This window comes from Ciconia boyciana, chromosome 7 (genome assembly GCF_034638445.1).
Source record: "Ciconia boyciana chromosome 7, ASM3463844v1, whole genome shotgun sequence".
Classification (NCBI taxonomy): Eukaryota; Metazoa; Chordata; class Aves; order Ciconiiformes; family Ciconiidae; genus Ciconia; species Ciconia boyciana.
Genome location: NC_132940.1, coordinates 50,304,829 through 50,325,072, shown reverse-complemented (window position 1 = coordinate 50,325,072; position 20,244 = coordinate 50,304,829). Strand labels below are relative to the sequence as shown.

The window sequence follows — 20,244 nt, the reverse complement described above, 5'->3', positions numbered from 1 at the left end:
TCAAAAGGTCTTGATATCTCATCTTTAAAATAGTGACAGAAAGGGTGTGTGAAAGGCATGACAATTTGGGAAAATGCTTCTATGGAATCTGTTTCTTAACATGGTTTTCAGAAGATCTCTTTAGAGTAAATTGTTTTGATCTGATGGGATTTATGCTGCACAGCGCTGACAGTTAAGTGCTTAATGGAGTATCTCCATGGGCTCTGTATTACTGTTGAACAAAACACAAAAGCTGAAGAAACACTAAATAAAATACTATGCTGAATACAGGAATAAAAATGAAGTCTGGAGGACAGCGGATAAGTTTTACATTATATCTACAAGCATCGAGTTCCAGGAAAAGGCATTCAGATATCACTTCTTTTATGACAATAACTAGTCCTGAAGCAGTTGATTTTTTTTTTTTTTTTGCTAACTCAGGGTGAGAAATTTGAATAGATTGCACTCCATGAATAAATGTGTCATATGAGTGATATACTTTTAAAAAGAGAGAGCAAACTATATGGGGAATGCAGAAGACTCTGAATGAAGCTAACGAGCTAGTTTTACCATTCTAAGGAGCTGAATCTTTCATAAGAGACCATATCATGGTTGTGCCTGGAATAGGAAGGAGCCTACTCTAAATTAGCTATTGAAATAGCACCTGGATTTTTGCCATACAACAGAAAGAAACTAGTTTGGATTTAATCTTCTAGCAAGTAGGCAGTGCTAGGATAGTGGAAGATCAAAATACGAAGAAACTAGAGATAAGAGAGGAAAAAAACCCAGCACAGTTCAGCACCAAAATTCACAGAAAAAAAAATGGGATTTGGACTGTATTTGCTCTTGCAAACAAACCAGTTGATGTCCAGCAATATGATTCAAGAACTGGAATAGATGACAGTGTTGCATGTGTCTGACATAGATGATGTGACTAAAAAGTGTTACATACACTGTAAATATAGGCTAAGAAAACTAATAGGCCTATGCTGGCACCACAGGAAACATTCCCAGTGAGCAAAGGAAGTATATCTTGTTCACGTTGATTGGAAACACATAGTCAAGAATTAGGGATTTTTCTTTTTAAGAGTCACTTACTGAAATGATTCTGGAGGTTTGAAGCTGCACTGAAGCAGGAAGAAACAGGATGCATGTAGCCAGAAAAGGAGATAAAGTTTTAGGGAAATGTAAAAGATGCACTAAACTGAAATTGCAAGAAATACATACAAGACTGCATTCTTGACCAGATTGCTGGGAGACAAGGGGTGAGAAGTTTAAAAACAGTAATGTCATGAAAGCACTTCAGGCAAGAGTAAAAGCTTGAATTTACTGTTGAAGATTATTGAGAAAAAGTATACAGCAAAAGCAATGATATAGCAAAATCTGGTTTCCTTCAAAAAATGTATGCAACAAAAAGTTTGGAAAATACAAGAAAGAAACTTCAGTTTCAGAAACTGTGTTTCTAAAATGCATCAATAATAGATCTACTTTACATTTCTTTAAGTCTTGAATGAGATTTTGTAAATGAAGAGTGAAATATCATTCATCTTGAAAACCTCTGGAGCACCTTTATCTTATCCCAAGAACTAAAATATGCAGTTGTGGCTCCTCATAGCAGTACCCTTCCCTCAAAAGATTTTTATATATAGACAAATATGGTTTTTATATGTATATATAAGTGGATCCTGTCATGACACTCCTGATACATTGTTTAAAGCATTAGAAAAATGTGTCAGATGACATTCCCACGAAGAAGTGGGATCATGTTTGCTCCCAAAATAGAAATGCAAAGATTTATCATAATAATTTCTATGGGTCACAAGATCCCATACTTTGAGGTTTTTTGATAACTGGCTTCTGTCATTTAAATTTAATTTAAATAATTTAAGTCTACTAACTTGCAAATATTTCATGTGTTTGTTTTCATGTTGTTCAGCATTGCAGCACAAAATGGGGGCTATGGAATGTGAGCTTGGGATAAATGATGGTGCTGCCATGGGGTCCGAAATATCTTCCCATATACTACTGGGTTTTATGCCATTTTGCCTCTGAAATTTGTTTTAAATAATGATTCTGACAGCTCTCATTTTTCCTTTGTTAAATCTTAGTGACTGTTATTGGATATTTATTTTTAGAAGCACAAACATATTACAAAAAAATGCATAAGCCCATTGAGGATGAATAAAATATCTCCACAGTAACATTCCAGATAGTGATGTATGACTGGCTGTAGACAGACTGACAAACTTTGGCCCTAATTCTGCATTTGTTAGCGTAGTCTCCTGAGCCCAAAAGTGACTTCAGAAGTGAAAAGACCTCTTTTTCTCTCCTCTGTAGTTATTTGGCAGCAAAGACTGATTTTTTCCAGATGTGGATAAATATGAAAATTTATTTTATTAGTTTTTATATAATCAGCTGCAAATGCAATCAAGAACATCCCCTCAAGGCAAATGAATATTTTGGCTTTGCTTGTTTTTTCACGGAAGAAATCCTACCATAATCATGTATTTTAGGGTTATTTTATAATACGTTTAAATGATATTTTGAATAGTTTGGTTTGAAATGAGTAATAGATATTGATGTCGATACAGTGCAATAATAGTTTTCATCTGCAGGATAATATTCATGGTAATAAAAAAGATGGTGTTATATTTTAAAGGCACATGTTCTTAAAAGTCCATTTAGGAATTTTTTTTTCTCTCTTGGCATTAGTGTACCCATACCCAGTAGTGTATTATGCATAGCCACTTGGGTAATCAGGAGCCATTTCCCAGGCTCACCTCTGTAAACATGAGTGAAGTTAAATTCCCTCAGCTTCCTTGCAGTTTGCATTGAAGCTTGTATAACTTACTTGCTGTTTGTGTATTTTGTCAGTTGTCTATGTCAAGCTTTCATACACAAATCAGAGAAAAACATGCAAGCAACTATGATTTTTAAAGCTAAAAGACACACGTATACTGTATAGCAAATTAGACAGTTTTAAAATCCACCCTTGAAATAGGTGCAATTTCTGTTCCTTTCATCTAAACAGTTCTGTATTCCAAGGGAACCTGGTGATAAACAGTTACAGACATGAGTCATAATTATGTTCTTTCTCTCTCATTTAAGTTGTTTGAGTTCATGAATTTTTTGGCTGAGAATGTCATCTTCTGTTACATGGGACTCGCACTATTCACGTTTCAAAACCATATCTTCAATCCTCTTTTTATATTTGGTGCATTTGTATCCTTTTCTTTAAAGAAGTATATATCTATGTACATGTGTGTATATGTATATTTTTACATATAAAGAATGTGTTCTATGTGAAAAAAAATGTCAACAAGCAAACCAATCAGTTCCTTAAATACTAAAAATCAATTTTTTGTCAAGTCCAAAGGCAATCATCTTTATTACGTGTATCTCAATAACTGGCTCAGTGCATGTAAGCACATGGTCCTTTGACAGTTGCTGTTTTGCAGATCTGCTACAAGGCAAATAGCTTTAAACCAGCTGGGGAACTTTTGCCACTGGTTTACAAGTGGGGTGGGAAATCGGATTGTGTATTGGGACACATCTGTGGGGACAGGTGCAGGCACACAAAATCTTTTTGCCTGTCCAGAGCCAGTGCAGATCCACAAACTGTAAAGCTGCCTCCAGACAGATATGTGCCATAAGCAGAACTTCCCCAAAGCTACTTAAATGATATTAAGTCCTTAAAAAGCAAACAGTTCTGCATTGCTCAAATCTTTGCTTCTTTGTATTTGATATCTCTAGTATACATGGATTTATTTACACCAACATGTGCCTAAGCAACTGGTAAGAAAAAGAGTCTGTGTCTTTAATTCTGCAGTGGTTTCTCAACAAATCTGTTGCTTACTTGTACAGTGGTATCGATTCTTTTCATGCTGACAATTTACACCATTTTTTTGGCTCAGAGCAGCAGCCCTTTGCTTATCACTTTTTGATGAACTGTAATAGCTTTGGAAGTTGGGATCATACTGTTTACTTGCGGTAATTTTTATATGTAATTTCCAAATGAATAATAAGAACTGCATCACAGCTCCCTTGGCTACAGGTTGGGTTAGATGGCAGAGAGGACCCCAAGAGCCTATTGCACCCCACCACCACCACAAGGCAAGTGCAATACTGTGTCCTGCGCTCCTCGCAGGGGAAGACAGTTGAACGTGAGAGCAGCACTCGGCACCCCAGACGGGGACTGTGCTGCAGAGCACTGCAGGGACCTGGCTCTACTGTTTCCTCTCCCTAAGAGCCAACAGACTGCAACAGGGCTGCACTGGACAGCTGAGCACAGGGCATGGGAAGCAACCACTGCTAATGCATGTTCTCCCAAGTCCATAGGAGCTTTAAGCAGCACTTGGCCCAGCAGATATGATACATACAGACATTGCCACTCAAGTACTTCAGCTATTCTACAGTCCACAGCATGTCTCAGACTAATAGTGCCATAATTAAGTCCTAAGAGTCACAAGACAAGGGTAGGACAGAACCTCTAAAAGCATGTATAAGGAGCTCTGATTGTCTTCTTTTTTAAACTGAAATAGCCTCATGTTTCTAATTAAGGCAACTTTTGTGATCGTTCCTCGGAAGAGTAATAAAGAACTCCTTTCGAAAAATCTCCAAAGAAAAAGGAAAAAAAGAAAAAAAAGCAAAGAGTGCTGGATATAGACAATATGAATTGTCAGGAAATAAGAAAGTAATCATGTCCAAAAGCACATTTATTCTTTGTAAATTGCTGCTCAAGGAGATAATGCCATCTCTGCAATTGATGACGGGCATTTTACTGAAGGACTGAAGATGAAGTCACAAGTGATACAAATGTGATGAGTAAAAGTCGAGTGATTGAAGTGGGATATATAATGATGAATATAAAACCAGGATGTCTGGGGAAGACAATCTCTGCCACTGCACAGTTTTATAATGAAATTGGAACCAGAAGGATCTGACATGTAAAATATGAAGGAAAATAATCTCATATTCATTTTAATTACACTTTTAAAATAACTTTGGAGAAATACTGGGTTTAAGTTAACTGGTTTTATCAGGAGTTCCTCCACCATTTTCCTCAACACCTTACATTTTAGGTGGCAGTTTTTGTAGCAAGAGCTTGCAACATATACCCACTTTCCTTCCTTTTGAATTTGGGTCGAAAACAAAAGATTCCCAGGAACTTTCAGCACATGATGATGTTTTCAGGTAAGTGCTATTTTGGTATTTTTCCTGTCCACATTTAATAACTGACAAAGATAGTAATCTATCACTAGAAGAACCCACATCTATCACAAAGAAATCATTATCTTAAAACTCAAGATAGTCTCTTCAAAGCTACTGAAGCAAATGGATGTATTCTCATCAGCTTCACTGTGCTCTGGACCTATTTTAATTAACTTTTTGGAAACCTACCACCCAGGAAGCCAGTCTTTCAACCCACTGTCCCCCATCTGTCTACACTTCCATGACAATTTGGGAATACCATGTTTTTATGTTGTGTTGTTTTAGAGGCACCTGTAGTATACCTGACGGTATGCTTACGTACCAGCAAATAAATATCCAATTTTGAAGGTGTTAGTACTGATACTCAAATCAGATACGGTCTTTGGCAATTCCTTTAACTTCAGGAACGGTTTTGCTTTGAAACATGAGACTAGAAGACTTTCCACAGAGATTTCAATATGTATTTCAGCCTGACATTTGAGTACTTTGTTTTCCAAATTCAGATTTTATTGATTTTTAACTCTGGTTAACATTGTAGAATAAATTTAAAAAGAAAATCCAGAAGAGGGAGACATGTTCTACTCTTGTGCATCATCCCCTGAACTGTTAACATCTCAGATGGATTTGGTATTTTTGGACTTGCACAAGCTATAAAATACCTCCACTTGACTTTCTGATGCTAGTTAGGAAAAAATCACTTATAAGCTAAGAATATTTGTTCGGTAAATGACAGAAACACAGATCCCCCATGAAATAATTGACTAAAATTAGAAAGTCAGCTTTTTTTTTCCTTCAATTTCCTGCTTTTTATACAAAAATCTATTCCAAATTTTTATGGATAAAAGTTCTTGATTGACAGCCTTGATGTACACTGATCTATTTAGCCAGATAACAAGTAAAATACAACATGCCACATTTCAAGCTTCCTCATCAGGAGGACTCTGCATCAGGGTGCCTCATTTATGCCTATATAATTCCATGTCTAGAGAGCAACACAGTAGTTCATTTCTATATCCATTCAATCCTTCTGCTGAAAGCTGCCACTGAAAATGTCAGTTAATACCAGCTAGATTGTAGTGAGAGATGATTACATACATCCATTAGGAACTGGCTTTCAGACGGCCTGCTCACCTACAATTGTTAGCCATGTAAGATGTATATGTAGATCACTAGTAAAGCTAGCAGGTGGCCAACTAGACAACAGCATGAAAAATAGCTTCATATCATTAGTTACCTAGTTTCTGGGCTCCATTTTTGCTTGTATTTTTAATCAGATAAAGTATAGAATGAAAAATCTTCTAAAATATATCTTATGCTTCAACTTTTCTGCCCTCATTTTCTCCAGTCAAATTTCATTCTCCACAGAACTAGGAGCAGAAAGTAGCCTGCAGCCAACAACTGAACGTGAGAACTCACACTCACGCATTAGCTTTCCAGTACAAACTGGCAGCTGAGAACTGAAAATAGTAATATTGAAAACTTCTATAATGTAAACATTAAAATACTCAGAAAAGTAATTTTTAACTGTTTTCACTGTATTTTGTAGAGAAAAATGTCTTTACAACGTTATAAAAAAGTAAATGGCATCATCTGCAAGTAGAGCAATAAAGACTGACTGCCTCTCACACTGCCAGCAGTTTCGCACTTCACAGAACACTTAGGATATGTAGATTTTCTGTGTAATTGTACTTTTTAATATGCACTAAGACTTGTGCTTAGTTACCAATAACATTCTTATTTACTATAAACTGATCATACTGTATATAGTGATAAACAGAGAAGGCAATGACTGCCAGAAGAGAGACGCATTTCTGATATGAGTAAGCAAGGCATTGAATTTGAGTTTGGAGGAAGACAACTTATTGCCTACACGAGATCAGCAGCGATATTCTGGTATAGGATCAGGTTGTAGTTGATCACGGGGAAAACCGCGTTTCACTCACCACAGCATCACACACTCACATGTAGAAGACAATGAATTTGGGGTTAGTTTGTTTTCCATCCTATCATTACCGAATGCACCAAACATTTACTGCTTTCTTTACTGAGTTTTACTGCCATAATCACCATGAATATCAAAGTCTTATAAAAAGCAATTAAGGTCAGGCAAGTACATTGTTGATTACCATTTGAGTATATCTTACTCTGCAAAGCATTCTACTGAAGTCATTAAGTTCTACTTTTTGAGGAGTATTAATACATTTGAGAAAAGGTGGAAGAGTTAGGCTTGGGAGTGGATTATGTAGCATTTTGATTTATTACATTCTTCATCTGCTTCTGCCACTCCTCTAACAACACATTACAGAGGGTGGATTCACTTTTACAACTATGTTTAATCATGATTCCTGATAATATTCGATTGTAAATCAAAACTAGATTAGTCCTTGTATAATTAAGCCTGAGCTTCTCAAATTAAGTTCAATAACAGCTAAAATGAGCAGGCCAGCAGTCTCTGCTCATGTGAAAAAGAAATATTTTAATGTCTTAAATTGTAAGGAAGCTAACACTATACACTAGTGATCTATGCTGCATGAAAAATGCCTCATTTCAGTTCAGAGCCTGCTATGATGCCTTTAACTGGTAATAAAATTAAAAGGGAAGAAAACTAAATGGATCCAGATGGACTTATTAATGGCGATAACATATTTGATATTTGGGCATCACTGCCACATGACCAGGAGAGGACTATTTCACAGGCACAGTACTGTACCTTCCACTCTTCTTCCAGTATCTCTATTTACTTTTTACTGTGCTTTCCTCTTCTCTACAGCATATAAATCAGCAAGAGAGAGGCTTGTGGGACACAGTGCTACAGGGGTGGTTGCTGTTAATATAAGACATTACAGCAGCAGTAGAGTCTGAAAGGGTGGGACACAAATGCAGAAGAAAAACAAAAAAGAATGCCTGTGTACAGGCAGCTGTTGTGCAGGCATTTACATCTGCACACTCATACATACATGGTGGTGGGAAGTGTCAAAGTGAACTTTTCCAAAAAGATAGATATGAAAAGAAATCAGCTAAAGAGAAAAGAAAGCAAGGAAGAAAAGAGCAGAGAACCACAGTTGAAACCAAAACACCAGATCTACATACAGAAAGTCTCCTTTCCTAGCAGATTCTCTCCACACTACCCACAAACACTACTGCCCTCAAAGGCTCTTCAGAGGGATGGGCTCGGAGTGATGTGTGTTTGTGGAGAGTGAGCAAAGGATGGATAACAGCCCAATAGGACACACCTTTTCTCTTCTGTGGGCCTCTGAAGCTTAACCCTGGGGGTGGTTTTCTTTGGAGGCCCTGACACATTAAAGAATATCTCTTAAAGATGAATCCCTAATGGCTGGCACAGCTGGCAGAAAAATGTGGTAGGAAATCTGTGATAGAACCCAAAGGATCAATGGATCTGCACAGATGCGGAGCTGCTGTCAGTGCAGCATCTCTGAAAGAAGAGGGGAGAGAGAATCTCTGCTAATGGTTCATCAGAGCATTTTCCTTCTACCGCGCCACTCTCTCCAGGTGTGGCTGAGGTACCAATGTCCTTTGGAGCCAATCATTCCATTGTGCTTTGTTGGTATTTTTCCCTGAGTTGTTACCAAAAACCTAACCTTCCTTGTCTTCAGTCTATTTCAGTATCTTACCATCTTCTGAGGCTGTTAAAATTCCCTTCCTTTGTTTGTGTTGTTACCTGGAATGTATTTTGATACATATAATACTGTTCCTTGTTTCTCATTGAGTCTTTACATTTTAGGTTATATTCATCTGCTTCCCATTGTTTTAGTTGGAAGCAAATGCTTTGTTTGATTATTTATTTTACTTTAGACGTGTTTTTAGTTAAAACTGAATTAGCTCTTATAGACCATGCTGAGCCTTTTATAAATGAAAAATGCAGTGAAGGCACTCACTGTTTCTCTAAACTGAAGAAATACCCAGTCCAGCACTCAAGAAATAGAGTCTTAATGACATATTAATTAACAAATTTTTTTTAATATTCCTTCTTGCCAAAAGATATGTTTTAGATTTAATATTGCACATACCATTGTGATGCAGTTGTGGAAAGCAGCATTGTTTTCCACCAAAATGTAGCCACCAATAATTTAAGCATTTAATCTGGGCTAGTCATCTAGATTACCACTATTACCACTGGAAAAAGACCATTTCAATAGTGGTTCATTCCCTCCTTGGATACATGTATAAAATGAGCTGATATTTTTTTCCCCATAAGAAAATAGTAAAGCACGTGCATCCTTAGAGATGTCTTTTATGTAAAAGTCAAGGACAGGCCCACTTGTTGACTGCAGTATTATTTTCATAAAAGCAGAGATTTTAAACCTGCTGCCATTGACCATTTTCAGCTAGTGTAACTACAGTCTGGTACTTCCTTGCAGAAGTGGTTTTGTGGTGTTCTCTGGATAAACTGTCCATCTTTTATATCAAATAATTCACATTCTAGCTATGCAACCTTAAAGAGCTTTAGAGTTCTACTCCAAAAATAGCTGCATTTAGCAGTTGATTAAATGATTCTGCATATACCATCAGTGCCTTACAAGAGGTTTAATTATTAGATTTAATCTCTTGATACTTGCAAAGTACTTTTTGGATTCAGTGTGTATTGTATACATGTAATGGCTTTGCTCTCTACACTTATTTTGTGGATTTTTTTTTAGAAAACAATAAAGTAAATTTAAATAGATAAATGAAAAGCATTGGAAAATATAGAGTATTATTTGTATTATGTATCCTGAGGGCTGGACGCACTAGCAGGCTTTTTTCCCCCCTTTTTTTAAATGTGTCACTCTGTGAGGACCTATTTATAGTTAGCTTATTACTAACTATGGGGCTTTTTTTAAACTCACTATTAGCTGTTTTTGCCACATTTGTAGCTTTGTGTTTATTCAGTCTCTGTAGGTGTATAATTTTACAACTATTATAATATTTCAAGTACACTAAGAGCTAAAAATCTACATTTATTCCGCATCTCCTTTTTAGATACTTAAAATCATCTTTTAAAAACTATTCATTGTTTTTAAGTTATAATTTTTCTGACTGTTTTAAGCACATTGAAAGATTTTAAAGACATTTGAAAGAAATTTTCTATTTTTTCAAGCAAGAAATGGGTAGCCTATTTGGCTACAGATTTTAATGCCAACCCTCTTTCTCACTTGCACCTGATTTCATGAGTAGTCCCACTGAAGTCAGTAAAACAACACAGGGAATAGATTTCTTTTTTAATGTGCATAAAGTCCAGATTACTATTTAATTTGCAATTATTCAAGACACAGAATTCAGTGGATGTAAAACAAATGTGTGATTATTATGTGAATATGAGAGTAGTTTCATTGTCTACTTTTGCAAAGATGCTTACATTGCATTAAACACCATCCTTTCAATTAGCATAGCTCCGCATTTTATAAGTATGATCATGGTCTGAAAATTTCCTTTGGAATTTTTGGAAAAAGAGTAAAATTCTGTTTCTTTATCACATTAAGTTCATCATTCTTGTCTTTTTTTTTTTTTTTTAGGTTTACGTGGTGCAATAGCATTTGCATTGGCTATTCGAGACACAGAATCCCAACCCAAACAAATGATGTTTACAACAGCACTGCTTATTGTGTTTTTCACAGTCTGGGTATTTGGTGGGGGCACAACACCAATGCTCACATGGCTTCAGATCAGGTTAGTACTCTCTTTACAATATTAACCATCAAAATAGAATGGAATCACTATGGATCAATCACTAAATTCCTACAGCTTTCTAAGGCTTACTTATATGCTTTTTAAGAGAGTTTTACAATCACAAAGGAAGTATTTGGCTATCTGGTAGAGGCTCCAGACCACAAGGAACGGGTTCTTCCCAAGTTCATTGTGGGTTTGGACCTAGGTCAGACTCATCCTTATTTCCTAAGAGTTTGTTTCACTACTGTTCCTTTTAAACACTGTGACTAAATGTTAGCACTGTCCTCCTCACTGTTGAAGAAAGAGCTATAAAGGCAGATTTTGCCCTCATCTAAAAATGTGTATTTATTACACAAACATGTCACAAATAATGTATTTCTGATTATAATGTTAATATACTAGAAAATCTACCTGCATTGGTGTATCATTCAACCTGCATTGGTGCATCATTCAGCCATTAATATATTACTCATTGTTTTCTATATGCTCTGTCACTACATTATTTTTTAAATTACTTCATATTCACTTGTATTCACAGACAGCAATGGATGACAAGGGTGGTTAAATAAGAAAAGAGAGGGAAATAGGAAGGTGGAATAGAGAGTATCTAATTTAAATGTAGTGTCCTGCCAAGTGTGCTTTTTTGAAACCCCACTTTTAACAATAAGAGTGTAATGCTGTTGCTGAGTTCTGGTTACTTCATAATCCATTTAGAACTCACTGCCATGGTTCGTAAGGTCACCAAAGAAAACCTCAGCATCAAGATAGGCTTGTAATTCACAATTCCTTATCATTTATTCTATATATAGCATATGCTTTCCTTGTTTACAAAATGATGTAATGATGTCTGATTAACAAGCTTTTGTGTCAGACTGTTGCTATAAAGTACCAGCTGAAGATAACTACATTGGAGCTTTATCAAAGAGCATAGATAAAAGCTTGCAGACAAAATAAAGACTAGCGTACAAGTGTACTGTATAAACATAAAATGCAGGCGTCCATATGCAATGTGGGGGCTTTCTATTTCTGTGACAGTTTGGTTCTCTTTCACGACATCTCTCTCATATCCCATAATGTCAATCAAGTTCATTACAGTTTGGATATACTCCGCCACTGTCAGCCATCCTTCTGAGATTTGCCACTTTTTTCACTGTTAGTCAGCAATACAGTTGCTCTATATGGCAACAGAAATGTGTGTGAGAAGGAATATTCTCATTAGATCTTGTGGACCAAATTGGTTTGGATTACTATAATAGGAGATTAAGGAATCGCTTTGAGAATACAGTAAGGGAGAAAGGAGATGGGCAGTAGTCATGTGTCTAGTCTAAGGACTTAGGTCACTAGATGCCTGTCCTGGTCTAGCTCTCTAGGTAATTTTTAAATGGACATTGTCAAGTACTTTCACTAACACAAGCAATCTAATTGGATGCAATGGCATTTCTTCTACTATTTAGTACTACCCAGAGGTGGGAAGTCCCACAACACCACAAGTGAGGGGCTGACTCTCATATTAACTATTTATACCATTCAATGCAAGCATGTGCTTCTTTCTTTGCCCACTTGTACAACAGATTTTAACAAAGACACTGAAAGTACACAGTCATTATTGGTCTGAAATGTTCAACTCTGGGGATCTCCTCTGAATGCCAGCAGATCTGCCAGGCAGATTTACCAATCAAATAATTTGGTTTTGTAACTGGGATATAGATTTTCTTACTATAAAGCTATTAGGTTCACAATTCCCACTTAATTTCTTGACATCAGAACATATAGCTTCATAAATTATAAGCGTGTGGTCAAACTGAGATAAAACTTTAAATAGACATCTTTAATTACAAATGTATCTTGAGGCTCTGATTTCTCTTTCTAGTGAATATATTTAACTGTCTTTATAATTTATTACACCTCAATATGGAATTTTGTCCTTAGCTACCAGTATTTGTCACTTTAGTCTTAAGAGATTTTGCTAAGTGATTGTATTTAAAGGTGGTGGTAATTCATGCCAGTTGATACCTGTACGGATTCTAGCAGACTTGGGTTTGCTGAGAGGGTTATGGGGCTGCTCCAAATTATACCACCTTGCTTGGTGCAGTACCCCCAGTATGCTTGCAGCTGTGCCTGAATGGCAATTCTGAGCTGCATCTATCCCCACGTTTTAGGGTTTTTTATAAAATCAGAAGAGAGAGATTGTATTTTTCATGCTAGTTTGGAGGGTTCCGCTCACAAAGCCATGGGAAACTGCATTATGAGGACAAAAAGGATATGATTGTCTGTGAAGAGACTCATTGGAATGTGTTGGTATGTCATAAATTACAGAAAAAAGGGATGAAGCCAGTGAAATGCTGCAACTATGTTTGTAACTACAGAAGAGGGAGACTGGTCTCACACTAGCTGTTAAGTGTTCAATTGATGTGAACTTACATCAGGCACCATCCCAGGGCAGTTTGAAACCACTTCTGTGTGATTCCCCAGTGCTTTAAGGAACCAGATTTACCACTATTGTTCAAATCCAAAGCCCAGTGCTAGATCAGTTAATCTAAACAACTAGAAATAAAGCTATTCACATTATCAAAATTAAGTACTTACGGGAAATGAAAAATATATGAATGGCTGCTTTAAGGTCACAGTGACTACACTGGATTTCCCTACATAACCTACAAGTTGCTGTATGGGTAAACCTTCTCAGGAGACAGGAACAGTCAAAAATACAGTGATCAAGCAAATAACAGTCCAAAGCTGAGTGTGCTCTTTTGCCAATTAACCATTTCATCATGATTATCCAGCAGGTAATATATTTAATTGAACAGGAGGTATTCAGAGGATAATAAAGAGGAACATGTGATTTCTGAGACTATTTGGATGAATTGAATCTTATTCACATACATTTTAATTTGTGCCCACTATGTGGAATAGGCTACAGTTCCTATCAGTAGTTCAGGAGATGCAACTCTTAACTCCTCAAGGTTAATCAAGTTCGTCTTATCCTAGAGATAAGTGCTTGAGTTTATATGTTACATACTAACTTATCCACATTTTGGTTTTAAGATCATAAATAAATCTATCCTCCATTAAGCTGAAGATATGTAAAAATAATATAAATTACAAATAACTAACACTAATATATTTACCATTTGCTCCACCATAATGCATTACAGTGTTAGTCAAGGTAAAAGACAGTACTGAAGATCTGTACAGACTTCTGTTTGTATATTAATGTCTACATATTATACTATGTTTCAATGATGTACTGCACTCTCCATAATGTACACTGTGAAATTCTCATAACAGTGACCAAAACTCCTCGTATATCAACAGAGTATAAGGGAATAGAACAATGACAATTTTTAAATAATAGTAGTAATAGTCTTCTGAAAAATCAGTCTTTGTTTCCATAATAACTGGAATTTCCATAATCTTCCACCTCTCCTCACAGCAATAGCATCAGATCTGCTTTTCTTTTTTTTCAGTTAAAATTCAACTTAATGTAAATATAATCTGTCACTCTATTTTTAGAGAAAAGATGAAGATGTGTCCTTAGAGATAACTACCAGCTGATTTATTCCAGGAATATATATGGCTTATACAACACTTGCAAATTGTTGCCAAAACATATAGTAAGATATATTATCAAAACTAACCATGTGCTACTGAAAAATGCTCCATTTCCATCTCCCGTTTAGTGCAGCAATATCACTCAACTATCTCACAAGGTTGCAGAGGCCAGCTGTGCTGAGAGCTTTTGTAAAAAGAAGCTTAAATGGATCCCAGGAGTTCACCCAAGTTTATTAAGGTTCACAATTCTAGGTCCCTTCATTTAACAAACAAATTATATTGAAACATATGCTCTTACTTAAACTATAGCTTGAATCTAAGATAGGTTCTTAAAGCCTTGGAAATCTGACCTGCTAATAGCAGGATTTATGTCTGCACATCTCTATATGTCAAAATACAGTTTTAAAAGAAATCCATACCAATCATTCTCATTATATTCCTAGTATATTTATCCATAGATAGTAGCCTTCAAAATGAGTCTTAAAATTCTTGGCAAAGTCTGAATATTTTTTAATTTTGTCCTATAAGAATGAGACATGATGTCTTATTTATTTTAGCTGTCTCCTTTTTTAGATACCTGAAACTCTGAGTTTCAGGAAATGTTGAGCATTCCCTTTCTGAAAATCGGGACTTATTTAAATGTTCCCAGTTGTCTGGTGCATATTTCTGAGCAGAGAGGCATATGCACAGTCAGTTACAGTGTTATCAGCTGGCATTCTGAGAGCAGAATTGGTTGCACCACATTCCTAAATAATACATTATCTTTTGACTTATCTGAGCGTTATAACTAGAAAGAAATTGCCTTTACTCTCCATGTGAAAAGACTACAATATACTGCTCTTGGCAGACAATGAATAAACCTGCATCAGTGTATGAGAATAATATCATGATATATCAACAGCAAAACAAAGATAGCCATTTAAGCATGAGTTCACAGTCAAATTGAAGTATTCAGTAAATGTGCCTTCAGAGATGTTGAGTATTACCTGCTAATGCTTTTGGATATATGTCTCCCTTCATTCCCCATACTCTGATTAAAAATAGAGAGCTACATTTTACAGTAAATCTGCAATGAGAGGTTTGGGGATAAAGGATTCTCCTGACAGGCAGAGCAAAAATACAAAGCTGTTAATAAAACATCTCCTATAAAAGCACTGTGCTAGGCATTAGGTCCTGTTTGTTTATCATCACCTCCTGTGTAAATGTTTGTCAAGGGATTTCCAGACTCTTTGTGCATCTCTTTACAGCAATTCTTCAGTGAATAAGGAGATTTTTATTCCATATTCTAAATAAATACTAAGCAGCACTGAATAGTAACTTCTAATACTGTGCCTATCTGGCCATTGCCTTTGGTATATATCATAGAAACTGGGTATGTCTATGTGCCTGGCTACCCTTGAAAACATGCCATCTCTAGTTCACCTAAAACTTCAGTTCCAAACCTCCAACTTTAAATACTCATGCCAGAGGCCTAGCATACCACATTTTTTGGGATGACCAAGGCTGTCCAAACTCATATTCTCAGCAGGATCATTTCCTCATTGCACTCTTCTATGAGAAAGCACCAACCCAGGAAATGAAATTAATCAAAACAAACTGTTCTTCTAATATTCAACTATTGCCTTCCTTAACTTCTAATACACCCAGACTTTTGAATTCACTTCGAGGTTTCCCAGAGCTCTGCTTATTCTTTTCACTGTTCAGATTCCAGCTTTATAACTACAGACAGCTATTTCTCTTTGCCCATCTAGGCAAAACTAAACCTAAAAATGTCAAGGTTATACACTTCCAAAACTTTCTTTGCATCGATGGAGGCAGAAGGTCTCTGATGGTGAACAGCAGGTGGTCAATCATTCACACTACACTGGCATAAATACAGCATACCTTAATATAGTCAGTGATCTCTGAAACACAAAACGTAGAAATGCATCAAATGTAAAAAATATAACTGAAAGAAACAATCTAATGGACATAACAACAATAAGAGGAGAGGATTCACATCCTGTAAATCAAGAGCCCTCAGATCTGTTTGAAATGAGTACATAATAAATGAGTACAAAAGGGATATCATTGCTGGGAAGACTCTTTTCTGTTTTGTATGGGAAACAATGCTGACTGGCTAGGAGTAGAGTGCAGGTAAACTGGGAGCAATATTGTTATCAGCATGAAAAAAAAATCTGCCATTTGCAAGGGTCAAGCATGCAGTAACCCCCCTATCCAGATCTATAGCAATGAAGGAAAGGAAAAATCATTTACAGATTACATGTAGACATATCTCTTATCACTGATATGAAGCCACCAAAGTCAAAAGAGTTGTCTCAAGGGTCCTTCTATTTATTCTTCATAGATCAAATCATTCAACCAACCCAAATATACACTCCTTATAGGGGTATACCGGTATCTATTTTGACAGTAAATCTGCATTGAATAACACTGACAGAACATAAGAACTTACATTAAAAGTTGCAGAAAGACCTACCTGGAGAACTTCTTACCAACTCATATAATACATTACTATTTTAGCAAAGTATATTTTTTAAAGAAAGTTTTTAAAGTTTTGTTCTGAGTTTTTGTTGTTCCACTTTTAGAAGTTCCACTGCAAAACATAAACAGACTGCATTCTTTTGTAGAGGTTTCCTTGTGGTATGGCTACAGCACTATTTTCTAAAAGGAAAAGGAAAAAAACATTATAGGGGTGTATCCAAAACATTTTGAGAATTTGACTTAGCTGTTAATGCTTTTGAAATAATGCCAACTATTTGTTTCACATCTGAAACATAAAATTATAACATTATTCAGTGTTATGGTGTAGAAGTCGGAAGATCAAAACACTGCTAACTCCTAAACTCCCACCTATTGCCATATTGCAAATCCACTGAATACATGTCGTGGTTTAACCCCAGCCAGCAACTAAGCCCCACACAGCCGCTCACTCACTCCCCTCCGGTGGGATGGGGTAGAGAATTAGAAGAGTAAAAGTGAGAAAACTCGTGGGTTGAGATAAAGACAGTTTAATAGGGAAAGCAAAAGCCGCACACACAAGCAAAGCAAAACAAGGAATTCATTCACTCCTTCCCATCAGCGGGCAGGTGTTCAGCCATCTCAAGGAAAGCAGGGCTCCAGCACGCGTAACGGTTACTTGGGAAGACAAACGCCATCACTCCGAATGTCCCCCCCTTCCTTCTTCTTCCCCAGCTTTATATGCTGAGCATGACGTCTTATGGTATGGAATAGCCCTTTGGCCAGTTGGGGTCAGCTGTCCTGGCTGTGCCCCCTCCCAGTTTCTTGTGCACCCGGCAGAGCATGGGAAGCTGAAAAGTCCTTGACCAGTGTAAACATTACTTAGCAACAACTAAAACATCAGTGTGTTATCAATATTATTCTCATACTAAAATCCAAAACACAGCACTATACCAGCTACTAGGAAGAAAATTAACTCTATCCCAGCTGAAACCAGGACAATACAGTACGAAATGGGTGTTCAGCAGACATCAGCACCCAAAAGTCATGAGCCAACAGAGTTCAATGTCATTGAGAATGCTAGTATATCCCTTTCCACTAAAAATGTTTCATGGATAAGCTATTCTTTCAAGAAGTCAAGATTTTGATTCCTTCAGTATCCAACACTTCAATCCATTGCTCCAGTATCAAAGGCTAAGGTAGTGTGTATGTTTACCAGAATATCACATTAGGGATGTAGGTGGGCAGCAGGGCTAAATGCTGTGGCTTGACTGCTTGCGACCATGGCTGTCTACCAAAAAAAAATTGGTTGGTAGAGGAAGATTCTGTGCTTATCCCAGCCCTTTATCAACTGGTTGTAGACTGCTGAAAGACAGAACTTTATGACAGAGCAACTGGAGTAACAACATGACCTTGGCCAGTATTATAGCACTACTGTTTCAGTAACAAAAATATTCTTTTCATTATTCCCAAACTCCATAGCAGTATTCCCTGTGTTCAGCTGTGTTCAGAGAGACACTGCAGAAAGACAGTTTGCAATGCCGCAGTGGTAGCGCTTGTTGCTGCCAAGTGGGAAGCTTTGATCAGATTTGGTCTGTACTTTAAGCTTCCAAAGTTGTTCTTTCTGCTTCCCAGAAGAGGCCCTTCAAATTAAAAAAAAAAAAAAAAACCAATACTGTGGGCTTTGGAAAGAGTTCTGTCTTATCTAGAAAGGCAACAGTTGTGGTAAGAAATCTCAAGGGCTGAAATAGTGGTAAAAATATGACTGAGCCTCAGGGCTCCAGAACAGGAGGTGCTGAGCAGGAACCTTCCTTTTCCACAGCCTAAGAACAAAGAAGGATGCACTTTAGATCAAAGGACTAACAGACTGTTTTAGACAAGGTAGATGGTGCTGCCTACGTTACAATATTTTTCCAGTTATACAGAAAGATTGATAGTTTCTTCCTTTTTTTATAATGACATACAAGTCTGTCTTATTAAAAATCTACCTATTTCTGAGTTCTGCCAGAGTTAAGTTCTGATTTGCCATCATATGGTTATAGCATTGGATAGCTTTATTCACTCTCCTTTGTCAAATCAGTTATAACAGAAAATTATCTTCTTCAAGACCACATCTGTAGAAATCTGTTTGAATGGGATCTATAGGAGAGGTGGTGATATAACTGGACTCTAACATTACCATGCTTAAGCCCACAATGTTTGCTAAACAGAAGTCTTTGAACAATAACAAACTGGCTTAAAAGTGATCTAAACAAGACATAAGCAAAGTTAAAACTTATTATTTTCATATCAGCCTCTATTTGCAGTATCTGCTGTGCTGTGGGCACAAGGCTAGAATTATGTATTATTCAACACTGTACTCAGTGATCAAGCCATTACCAGAAACTGCTCGCCTTTAACTTGACAGGAAATTCCTCTCATGTAAGGCTTCTTCCATCACTGTCCAGGTTAGGGTTCTGCATCTTTACCGGGCAACGAGGAAGAAGCCTTTCAGATACTGAGGATGGACACAACCTGCAATAGTCTGCTGCATGGGGTAAAGGACAGGCAGCACCTGTCTCTGGTATTTGGAGCTTCAAGAAGATGGTCAAACACAGCAAACTCAGGCAGAGGTCACACAGGTCTCAGCCTTCAACTGACCAGAAAGCATTTGCATATGCTTGACAGCCTCCTGCCCCAGAGCTTTATGGGCAAACTGTACTCGGCCCTTTTTATTGCTTCCCAGAAGGTGACTGAGCCCCCTCAGCTCCTGAGACACTCTCTCTCATTGTAAATACAAGTAAGTAGTGAGAATCTTGAGACTTTTCTAACTGTATTAAAACTTTCAGAATGATAAAAGTAACTATTTCCTGTAAATTCCCAAACCGTAAAACAAATAATAGTAAGTCTTAAACACATGTTCTACACTGTATTGCAAAGTCCTGTAGTCAAAAGTGGCTTAGAAGCTTCAAGTACATTGAAATTCAATGGAGCTGAGGCTCCTAAGTCACTTCCAAAAGTTTGATTTAGGCAGTTTCATGTAATGCTAAGTGGAGGAATGCCTTCTCCAATCTTACTAGGGTGAGACATGACTATGGCACTGGAAAGAATGGTGTCCTGACCACTGATTGAGGCAAAGAGGCTGAAGTCAGCTGAGGCAAGGAGGAGTGATCCTGTTGCCTGGTTAAGAAGGGCCTCATCAGATATTGTATTCCATTACTGAATTCTGCTCTGCTCATAGAGAAGAGCATGAGATAGTACATCTCCTTACAGTCATTTGTTATGAACTAGATTCATGTAGGAGTTTGATCTCTACCGCTCCTCATTTATTCCTAAATTAAGTGGAAGGTTTACTCTGAGTAAATGCATCTTAGCTTTCCCTTTTCACCCTCACAA

General features: G+C 36.9%; 1 protein-coding gene across 4 annotated transcripts in view; it reads left to right on the top strand.

Moving 5' to 3' along the window:
- SLC9A9 (solute carrier family 9 member A9) overlaps positions 1-20,244 on the top strand; it is a 254,648-nt gene that overhangs the window by 150,450 nt on the left and 83,954 nt on the right. For all 4 annotated transcript variants that reach the window (XR_012043292.1, XM_072866766.1, XM_072866763.1 and 1 more), the window contains 3 exons: positions 3,088-3,201; positions 5,061-5,172; positions 10,704-10,857. Coding sequence is in view for 3 of the 4 variants with exons in the window: in XM_072866766.1 (XP_072722867.1) it covers positions 3,088-3,201; positions 5,061-5,172; positions 10,704-10,857 (380 nt within the window). In the remaining variant the exon portion in view is untranslated. The remainder of the gene's footprint in view (positions 1-3,087; positions 3,202-5,060; positions 5,173-10,703; positions 10,858-20,244) is intronic.